At 28.8% G+C, this 11619-nt stretch overlaps 1 protein-coding gene across 1 annotated transcript; it reads left to right on the plus strand.

The window, feature by feature from the left end:
* Positions 1–3751: 3751 nt before the first annotated feature.
* LOC111301832 (2-oxoisovalerate dehydrogenase subunit alpha 1, mitochondrial-like) lies at positions 3752–7391 on the plus strand. Its single transcript, XM_022897828.2, has 9 exons — positions 3752–4341; positions 5414–5551; positions 5658–5840; positions 5920–6077; positions 6168–6267; positions 6372–6483; positions 6565–6704; positions 6794–6979; positions 7070–7391. The coding sequence occupies exons 1-9, from the start codon at positions 4102–4104 to the stop codon at positions 7238–7240; spliced, it is 1428 nt and encodes a 475-aa protein (XP_022753563.2). The 5' UTR covers positions 3752–4101; the 3' UTR covers positions 7241–7391.
* Positions 7392–11619: the final 4228 nt, after the last annotated feature.

Below are 11619 nucleotides of genomic sequence, written 5' to 3' on the forward strand. Positions count from 1 at the left end.
AAAATTGGTGTATTTGGCTAATTATATAACACTATCTATTATACATAATAGGCAAAACAAATAATAACATTGTAAATTGCTTTTGATATTGATATTTTGTTTTAGCAAAAGTCTATCTACTTGCTAATTGCATGCAACGGGTAAGTATTGCATCAACAGAAAAACATATTTATTTCTTGTATTTCCAATAGACAAAGATCATAATAAAAAATTATTTTTTTCATTGAAAAATTTGCAATAGGAAGTTCATGATTGAAACATCAATAATAAGTTAAAAAAATTAATCATAACACAATCAATAACTATTGTAATATCAAGTAGTAAAAAATTACATTGCATTCATTTTTCTGCAACATTTACAAAATATATTAAGTGCAAAGTGGTTAAAACATATCTCCATGAAATAAGAAATTTCACAACTTTATAACTAAACTAACTAACCAAAGCTTCATTGATAGATTATGAAAAGATATTGTTTCTAGATTAGAGTATGTAAAAAAATCTCATAGTCAATTGCAAAATAAGCAAAATAGATACATAAAAAATAATAGATAAAATAAACAAATATACTGTTAGAAGTTGTAGACTATTAGTTGAACTTGATGTTCCTTTAATAAGTATAAGCAATATTAATTTATTTAAATTTGAAAAGGTAATTAAAATTTTCCTTAAGAAAATTAGTTACATGCTTAATAACTGAAAGCATGAACTATCATGAGGCTTAACTAGACATTTCCAACAATTGGACATAACCATTTCATAAACAAAGACAATCAAAAGATTATTAACCCCTAAAGCTTAAAACGACATACTTTTCTTAGGTATGAAATTCATGTATGCGACAAACTAATTAATGCATAATGACAGCCTTTAAATCGAGTCGCTCAACGCATTAACAAATCAAACTCCACAATATAATCAATTTCAAAGTTATAGCATTAGATGGGAAAACTTTAAAATGAAACTACAAAAAGTTAACTATCCGATTGTAATTGGCTTGAATAGTTTTGCTGCAATCATTTTGCAGGTTAAATAAATAAAATGCATAGTTTTAGAGTAATCACGATCATCTTTTTCATATTGTTTCTTGATTTCAAATTTTAATCCATATTCCTTTGCTTATTTCTAAAACAAAGTCTTATCTTATACAATAGCTCTACAATCTTTGAAATGCATAACCTTAGTTAAACTTATATTCATTAACCAAATAATAAGCCAATTTTTACCCAATTATTATATGTTGGTTTGTATACCCTCAAAACAGTCACAATTAGAACTAATGACAAACTTGAATATAATTAAAGTTACATCAAATGTTAATGGTTTTATGATCAATACTTCCCTGATGTAGCTTCTAGCAGGGCATATAAAACATTATGACCATCAGAACCAAAAACTAACCCCTATTTGTTGGTGCAACTTGAGTGGGCACTAGTAGGGTAACACTATTGGTTCCATTTTTTTTTTCAAGTTTGAGGAGGATATAGTTCCCATAGCACAACTTTTGTGTCTTCTGAATTAGAGACCATCAGCTTGTAGTTGGTTGAGCATGAGATAGAGTTGCATTGCAAAAATAGATACTTTTATTTTTAGACTGTAATGCAAATAGTTATAATAGCATAGAATAACTAATTAACAATTTAAAATCACCAACATTAATGAGTTAATGCAACTGAAGAATAGCATGATACATTGTCAATCATAATTACACAATTATAGCTTGTCATGATCATAATTACATTAAATGAGATCACACAAGATAATTTAAAGGAAAATAATAAAATGTAAGAATTTCGACCTTAGAATTTTCACTGTATTGTAACATAGTGACATTTAAGAATTACAACAGGATTTCCTTTGTGATAATTGTATATTCTAACCCTGTCACCATGAAAGAAATAAAAAGGCAAGTTAAAGGCAACTCTTTGGAGATAGCTACCTAATAAATGATCACTATGCAACTAGTTACATCTAATATATATTTTTTGGTTGAGTCTTGATTTTCGAGGAGAAATATAGAACAATAACTTAGGAATTGTATTATTCCAAGAGTTGTATCAAGGTTATTCGAACCACATTTTCTCACTAGTTTAGCTTTAAACTTTTAAATTACCTGAAAATTTATCAATGAAAAAAATCATAATTATTATTACATTCCTACTAAATTAAAATCTGCAAGTTTTTTTTTTTTTAAATCTAAGGTAGGGAGAAAGAGATTAACATGTGTTATCATAAAACTTAAAATAAAAAATCTACAGTAAAAAAAACACATATATCCAAATAAAATTAAGAGGAAAAATTGTGAGAAAAAAGTAAAAAAAAAAAAAAAAAACTTTCCTTACCACTTTTTCTATTTCTTTTTTATTTTATTTTAAGTTGAAACTGGTAACAACATAACACTAGTGAAGTTACAACAACCAACAAAAATCCAAAGAAAAAAAAACTTTAATTGAAAAATTAGAAACAAAAAAACAAAAAAAAGCTTTCCAAGAAAGGACAAACCTTTTTGCTCTTTTAATTTGTACATTGGGTTTCATTTTCACAAAATCTTTCTTCCTCTTCAATAATCATGTACATAAATAATTAAAATCCAATAATTAATAATGCATGAAAAACAGAAAACAATAAAACAAACAACAAATATGCACACAAACAACAATGTCAAAATCACAAAAAGATTTATTATTAACTTTAGTTATCAACTAAAAAACAAAGCCTGCAATCCAAGATATAGGAAAAAGCCATGAACATTAAACTGAAACTGAGGTTAAGTACAACATTAATAGCATTGTTATTCATCGTTATATCTTTCAATAGCTTGGCTTCACCTATGATTCTAGGCTCCAACACCCACCTTCAATATGCTAAAACCGTCTAGCTTCATTTAACATTTTGTCCTCAGAGCCTTGCTTTTGACTCCAACAAAGATGGCTTATACAGCGACATTGCTGATGGTCAGATTTAAAGATGAAAAGTAGCGCACAATGGAAGAAGACAAAGAGAAAGAGAGAGAATAGAGGCGGAGAAAATAAAGTCGAGGTGTATGACCCAAATTAACCTTCAATTTTTTTTTGAAGACATAGTTGAAGTGTATAGGAAATTGGAGAATTGAGAGGCCGAAGATAACTTTTATTAATAGTTATAGATGAGATATATAATTTTTCCGCTCTGATTTGGATAAAAGTAGAGATAATTTAACATCCACAACTTAAGTAAGGGAGGATTGAAGGTTTGTTGGACTTTAGACTTAGATTATCTCCAATTAGAAATTACCCCTAACAGATACATAACCCAAAAATGTGATAATTAATCAAGAGTAATTAATTTAATAAGAAATTATATTTGATGCACCTTATTAACAAGTAAGCATAAATTTTTATAAACTTTTAAAATAAATAGATAAAAATTTAACTTCTTTAAAATTTTTTTATTAATGGGATTGCATCATATAATTTACTGTAAATAAATAAATTTTAAAAATTAACATTTGTATCAAATATAAATTTATTAAATAAAATTAACGAAAGAAAGTTAAGCAGGTAACGCATTCTGTCAAAGAAAATTCCCATACTAATCGGTGCAATTTAGCATATTAATTGCAAGTTTATTCGTTAGAAGGAAAGCTCTCTTATGGCAGTGATATATAGCTACGAAGGATTATAATCTTACACAGACCGATCTGGTTAAGGATATGCAGTTTCCACAGTGAATTTTCTTTTCATAAATAGCTGTGGCTTTTATAGAAAAATGTGTTACAGAAATTTTAAAAATTAGTTGGAAAAAATTAAAAGAAATTAATGGGCTGTCACACCACGTAAAAAGGACTTGCACTTACATGTTCCCAACGTAAGGGAGGGAGGGAATAAGAACAAAGCATCGATAAACCGAGTGAGACAAGAAGTTCTCCACCACAAGTTCTCTTTGGTGACCACCAATTTCTCATCATCATCATCATCATCATCATCATCTTCTTCTTCTTCTTCTTCTTCTTCTTTAGCATCGATCATTATCTTGCAAAGCAATGTTTTTCTGTAATATTTGGCTGGAATTGGCCTGAATTATTGTTTAATTACAGCAACTTGTTTAATTTATATTATTGTGATGGGAAGTTGGGTGAGAACAAGATCAAGTGCGATTGTTCATCATATCAGGGCATTTTCAATGATGGATTTCAGGGGTTCTTCATGGAGCTATCCTAATTTCCAATCTGATTCTTCTTCAACTTTACTCTTACGTTCGTTTCCATACAATATAGCTTCCCTTTTCTCGGTTAAGCGTTTCAAATCCACGGTAGCTGGTAAGCAACTGGATCCTCAACATGCTACTGATAGCCATAATCAGGTAATTACGCACACTTCACTTTGATAATTAATTAGTCCATCAATTAAAATCTATGAAATTAGTAATTAAGATTGTTAACAGTTTATTTCCTTCTTAGTTAAATTTTACAGTTACTTGAAAGGTGAATTATATTTTACTATATATAGTAACAATTTCTTTTTTTTTTTTTTGTTGGAGAATTAATACTGAAATTTGAATCTAATTCTTTGAGAATATGCCTTATATAAATCAAATGCTCCAGTGTTACAATATAATTATTCCAAAATTTAAATCAAGTGTTTTTTAAAATTTTTTTTAGTACTTAAAATTATTAAAGATTGAAAAAAACTAAAAAAAATAAAAAAATAATTATTTTAGTGTTACTTATTATTATTATTATATTAAAATTTTAATACAACATTTAAAAATAGTATCTTTGATTGGTCGGATTTAACCAGTTATTGGGCCCCTTCATTCTTTTCGAGCAGTCTTGATTCCCTTCCCACTAACCTTTTAGGTCTCAGCCCATGACTACCTTAATCAACGCTTTGTTGACTTATAGTCAATTAGGTAAATCTCTTTTTTTTTTTTTTGTCGAAATTTGGTATTAATTAAATACCATTTTGTTTGAATTTCTTCTATCGCTGGAAATTCATATTTTTATATCATATAAAATATTAAAATTAATATATTTATATAGTGTTTATATAAAAATTAAGTCACGTCAATATGTAAAACACGAGATATATATTTTTTATTTTGGTAAAATTTAAAAATTATTTTTTAAAATTTTAAATCATGTTAATTTTTTTTTTTTGTGTCTTTGCATCTTGATTTAAATTATAATGTTTAACATTTAACAATAATTTGATAAGGTTTTTTAACCACATTGAATTTGGTAATCATTTGAACAAAAAACTTTGTCAATTTTTAACCTGATTTAACCGAATTAATGTAAACCAATTTTATAAGATTGAGAGGGAAAAAGCTTCGTAGATGTAAATTAGATATAGAAATCTAAATGACGGTAAAAAAAAAAAAAGTTTTGGATTTTAAATCATTATACTTAATTTATTCTTTATTACTTTGGCAGGCATTGCATTTTCCAGGAGGAAAAGTTACATATACTTCTGGAATTAAATTCATTCTAGGGTTTTCGGAGAAAAGAATACCTTGCTATCGAGTTCTTGATGATGATGGAGAGTTAATCAGAGAGTGTGATTTTGAACAGGTATCCATAATTTTTACCAAAAAAAAAAAAAAAAACCTAAACTTAATAATGCTGAAGATATGTGGTACAAAAATTTTACAAAATTCATGTTAAACTATACCAATAGGTCAACAAAGAATTGGCAGTAAAAATGTACAGTGACATGGTTACTCTGCAAATGATGGATACTTTATTCTATGAAGCACAAAGGCAAGGGAGAATATCCTTCTATTTAACATCATTCGGCGAAGAAGCCATTAACATAGCATCTGCTGCTGCACTCAGCAAACATGATATTGTTTTGCCTCAGGTAAAATTTTGGCTAATAAGAAAAAAAAATGTATATTTAATGGTGCGGGTTGCTCATGATCTAATAATGTGATGCCCAGTACCGGGAACCTGGAGTTCTATTGTGGCGTGGTTTCACACTGCAAGAATTTGCGAACCAATGCTTTGGAAACAAGGCTGATGGTGGGAAAGGCAGGCAGATGCCAATTCATTACGGGTCAAGCAAGCACAACTATGTCACTGTTTCATCCCCTATTGCGTAAGATATGTTGAACTCTGAATTCATAACTAAATTTCGATCATTGATTTTCAACTATGAATGTTTTTGTTCTGTCCATCTGCTTGCCAGAACTCAGCTTCCTCAAGCTGCAGGCATGGCTTATTCTCTTAAGATGGATAAGAAGGATGCGTGTGCTGTTGTGTTTATTGGCGATGGTGGTACCAGTGAGGTTTATGAATCAATAATCTCTAGATCCCTATCAGTTTTCTATCCATGAGCTAAAACTTGTCTCTCACTTTGTCATTGATTATCAACTGCATTTTCATTTTTCAGGGTGATTTTCATGCTGGTTTGAACTTTGCAGCAGTTATGGAAGCTCCAGTCATTTTTGTTTGTCGCAACAATGGCTGGGCCATAAGTACACCTATATCAGAACAATTTCGAAGTATGTTTTCTTTCATCAATGGTTGACAGACTCCCAATATTTCCTGATTTCTACCCCGATATAATCAGTCGTGTTTGGCAGGTGATGGTATTGTTGTTAAGGGCCAAGCCTATGGAATCCCAAGCATCCGGGTGGATGGAACTGATGCACTTGCTGTTTATAGTGCAATTCATGCTGCTCGCAATATGGCAATAAGTGAGCAAGGACCTGTCTTAGTTGAGGTAAGATCACACTTGGTATTCCCTTCCAAATGTAAAACTATAATTCGTTGTTTCATGCCAATACAATGTTTTGAATTTAATAAATGCAGACTCTTGCATATAGAGTAGGGCACCATTCCACATCAGATGATTCGACCAAGTATCGTCCTCTTGATGAAATAGATTACTGGAAAATGGATCGAAACCCTGTAAATAAATTTAGAAAATGGGTTGAAAGTAACAGCTGGTGGAGTGAAAGAGAAGAAGCTGAACACCGAAGTAGCATAAAGAAGCAGGTGATTACATATATGTTCTATGTAATTCATTTAAAGCACTTTTCAATGCCAAGTTTCATAATTTTCTTCTAATCAATTACATGTGTGCAGCTATTGCAAGCTATTCAAGTGGCAGAGAAAACAGAGAAACCTCCACTTACAGAGTTGTTCTCGGATGTCTACGATCTTCCGCCATCTAACCTTCTTGAGCAAGAGAAACAACTCAGACAAACTATCAATAAACATGCACAAGATTTCCCTTCTGATGTTTCTCTGAATTAAGTAGCTTATGCAGCGAGAGAGTTTCAAATTTACAGTCAACCACCATCTGTTGTCTTCAACTGTATGATTACCAAGAATTTCCTCAACTTCATTAGTAGTTAAAATTCTCCAACAGTTATGATTTTATGGTATTTGATTTCAAACCTCTAAATCTGGGTAAATACCTGATTTTTGTTATTCGTTACACCAAAGGAGAGGCAATTGACAGAATTGGCTAATTGCGACATTACACCTAAGCTGTTATGAACAAAATAAGCCCACAAAGGTGAAAGAGATGATATGTGGTATATCATTATTGATGAAAATCAGAAAATGAGGCCACATTGTGGGCTTTGTTGGACTGGTAGAAGAGGCAAATCGATAAGATTTACGACTAGCCACATTACATACAAGCTTTTCTGAATGGGTCCTCCTACAAGATGGAGGATAATGAGGATTGGATGGGTGACAGATTTTTAATGAAAAATCATAATAAATAACCGATAAGTGATTGGTTTAATCGGTTAAAATCATTCTTCTCGATAAAAAAGTTTTGAGTTCGAATTCTGTCGGTGGTAATTTGTTAGGATCATCTCGAATACACGATTTACAGTTATCTGTCTTAGGCTGTCAAGTACAGCACATCTTGTCTTGACTTGAGAGACTGACATATTGTCTACATTGACTTGAGGGACTAAACAATCTATCTACCTCGGATTTTTTTTTATCAAAAAAAAAAATCATAATAAATGACATGAAAATCTAGGCATTTGAAGCAGGCATTATTTTGACTGTTAGATTAGTCTATACTCTTGTAGTTTTTTTTTTTTTTTTTTGTTGCATACTTTTATACTTGCATGTATTCTCCAACTAATGCTGGAAATATATATAATTCAGATATTTTGTAATAAATATCAAATTTTTTAAAATAAATTTTAAATTTTCTTACATAAAAAATAAACTATTGTCAAACATTTATATAAGTTAGACTTTTTATATTCATACTCTTTAAAACTATTATTTATTAAAATTTATTGATACTTTTACCATCTTAGTCCACGCAACTGAAAAAAAAAAAAAAAATAAGCGTCCGATGTAAGTGAAAACAAATACTGGTCTTAGGACGGATTCAAAACCCTTTTTATTATATAATTTTTTTAAAAAATATTCTCACTTTTTTCCCTCTCTTTCCTTGCGTTTGCTGAAGAAGAACAATAAGAGGAGGGAAAAAAAGGGTCTATAACACTTAAGAATTGGTAGCTTCGAATATTGGCTGCTGCTCTCAAAGTTGGCAGTTGTAAAATTAGTATAAGTTAATTGATATATTATATTTTTATTGCAATATGAACTAATTTATTGAAATTGGATAATAAGTTTTGGCTTGCGTTAATGTTACTTTTATTTGAAATGGGTTTGGCAAAAATTGTTATTTTATTTTTTGGTTATTTGACTATTAGCCGAAGAATGATGCTTGGAGAGTTTGTCATAGGAAAGTTCGCTCCTTAGTGGAAAGACTTGTGCTTGTTTCATTGATTATGATTCTTGTTCATGCAATTTTGTCACTAGCATTGAAGCTTGATGCTTTGTAATGCTAAATTTGTTATTTCGTCCTTTATGTGGATTGAAACTCTCGCTGTAGAACTGTCTTGGTAGAGTTGTGGTTCTCGAATTGTTCCGTGAGCCTCTGGAAGCTTTTTATAATAAGTGTTACTTTACTTGATAAACCTCTTAAGAGGGAACCAATGGTTGGAATGAAACCTATTGAAACCATTCCTTAAGAAACAACAGTGGATATTGCGAAACATGAGCCCAAGGAGTCCAAGATGAAAGTGCCACTTCATGTGATGCAACACAGGTGGTCTTGAAAAAAGTGCAAGTTGAAACTCTCAAAAAAAGTTTGTTGAAAATTGATCCTTCAATGTTGGGGCATTATCTGACTTCTGACATGTGCATGCTCTTTTTGAATAATACAGAATGCAATGATTATCAGCATCATCCAAGTAACAAATTTTACCTCAAAAAAAGTCGTAAAATGGTTTGAAGATCAGCACAATGAAGATGTAATTTCTGAGCATCACAAGTCTTGTAAGATGTTTGATTCTGAAACAGTTTTTTATTGAAACACTTTGTGTATTTGACATATAGATCAGTACATAAGATACTGTATTAGAGGTGTGATGCCATTTTATGTGCTTCTTAGGATCATCAAAAGCAACCGAAATGTAACAATGTCAAAGTTAAAGCTCCTATAATAAAATGTGTTAAGCAAAATGTGAATAATCTTAAAGCCCCATATTGTTTGTTTTAATTTGTGAAGACTTTCAATGACTCATTGTTCTAATATTTGAACTGAGTTTAAATATTGGACCTAACCAACATGTTTATGTTGAAATATTTGTATCACTTTAAAATTTGTTTTAAATAAATAATTTAGATATTCAATGCTTAAAACTGAATAAGAGGGCTATATGAATAGGAAAATTAATGGTATTTATTGTTTTCATGAAATTATTTGATAACCAATGATAGGTTCAACCAAATATATTTCGTAAAATATAGTGGTGAACAGAAAGTGGCGTATCTAAGGGATTTATGTAAACTTTGAAAGAATTGGAATTCTTCATATTTTTATAAATCTTCTTCTGTACCATTTTCATTTAATTCTTTTTTGCATTAGTTGAATTCATCTTTAATTTAAGTTTTCTTCCACACAAATGGTTCAAATTTTATTTAATGTTGGAAAGCTATATTAATCCCTGAACTTATTATTATTTTTTTAATTTGAACTAAAGCATACTTTTATACAAGAGAAAGCGCTACAACTCTAATATAACTCGAATGAAGCAATGGCTCCCGTATCAGTTTTGGGCTTTTTTTATTATTATTTTGGCTTTTCATGTATTTTTAGGTCCAAAATTAGAAGCGTTGAGACTAGATGCGTTCGTGATTTGTTAATAAATGTTAAAATTATAATTTCAATGATAAATATTTAAATCCTAATAATCTTAAATAAAAAAAAAATGCTTAATGCAAGAGGCGACATTGATGACATAGTTCAGAAACTATAACCTTTTACAGTTAATGTTATTAAGGAATTTTAGGACAAGGATACAAGAACAGCATTACACAAAACTTACTGGAAAGGGAAAAGAGAAACAGGAACCTCTAGGCTTAGAGGCCAGTTGATTGGTAATTAAAATGGGACAATTCTCTGATTAAAGTGAAGATATAAGGTGTCGTAACGATTTTGTGTCTGTCTGACGAATTTAAAAACGAAATAAAAAAATAATGGAGTTGTCATCAATTTTTTTTTAGTTATGTACGATTGACTACCTATTAAAATATATCTTTTTAATGAAATATTAAAATTAATTAAAATTTATTAAAAAAATAATTTTAAGATTTGTGTAACAGTCTGGATTCGGGAGTCGATTATGTGTGGGGAAAGATTAGTATCCCCACAGTACTCGTTAAAAAATAGTATCACTTAATTACGTGTTATCTTTTGATTTTGATAAAAAATAGTCTCATTATTTTCGATGTTTGAAAAATAATTTCTTGATTTTTTATTTATTAGAAATTATTTTTTATTTATTATTTATTGTTTGATTTTTATTCGAGAAAAATAAATTAAAACTTTTTTATTAAAATAATTCTTAAAATATTCAAATATGTTGGTAACATTAGAATAATTTTTTTTTACATAGAGATTTTTTAGGCATCACTTCTCAGAATACCTTAGAGTCCCATCTTTAGAGCTTCAAATTTACTTTTCGCAAAAAATTATATAATGCATGCAATACAAATGATAATACGTTAATACACACATTTTATTTTTTTGTTTAGAAATTTTATTAATTTTTCATTTAAAACTTTGAAGAAAATATAATTTTTATTATATTGAAGATTTTCTATAAATATTTCAATACATTGATAATATTTTAAAAAAATCTTCTCATCTAGGGATTTCTTAAACCTCTCTACTCGAAATAATTTTAGAATCCCATCATCGGATAAAATTTCTTTTTTTTTCTCATTTTTATTATTATTTTGTTATTATTATTAATTAATTTTATTATTTTATTAAAAAAATTTTTTATTGTATTGAAAACTTTTTATAAATACTCCAATACATTGGTAATATTTAAAAAAATTCTTCTTACCTAGAAATTTTGTAGGTATCACTACTTAAAATACTTTTGAATTTTATCGTCGGATAAAAAATTTTTTTCTTATTTTTTCTTATTTTGTATTATATTTATTTAGTTATACTTATCAAAAACTTTTATTATAAAATTTATTATTTATTATTAATAATAATTATTATAAAATAATAAAAATTTATTTTGGTAAATTTAAACATTTTGATATGCATAAATATTAATAATAAAATTTTTTTA

Source organism: Durio zibethinus, chromosome 3, assembly GCF_047325235.1.
Source record: "Durio zibethinus cultivar Kanyao isolate XHJ-2024 chromosome 3, ASM4732523v1, whole genome shotgun sequence".
Taxonomy (NCBI): domain Eukaryota; kingdom Viridiplantae; phylum Streptophyta; class Magnoliopsida; order Malvales; family Malvaceae; genus Durio; species Durio zibethinus.

Bases quoted from the DNA above. Each gene is read 5' to 3' on its own strand.
- LOC111301832 (XM_022897828.2), top strand. From the start codon at position 4,102: ATGGGAAGTTGGGTGAGAACAAGATCAAGTGCGATTGTTCATCATATC. The intron at 6,268-6,371 runs GTTTATGAATCA...TTCATTTTTCAG, and splicing joins GCGATGGTGGTACCAGTGAG to GGTGATTTTCATGCTGGTTT. The intron at 6,705-6,793 runs GTAAGATCACAC...TAATAAATGCAG, and splicing joins AAGGACCTGTCTTAGTTGAG to ACTCTTGCATATAGAGTAGG.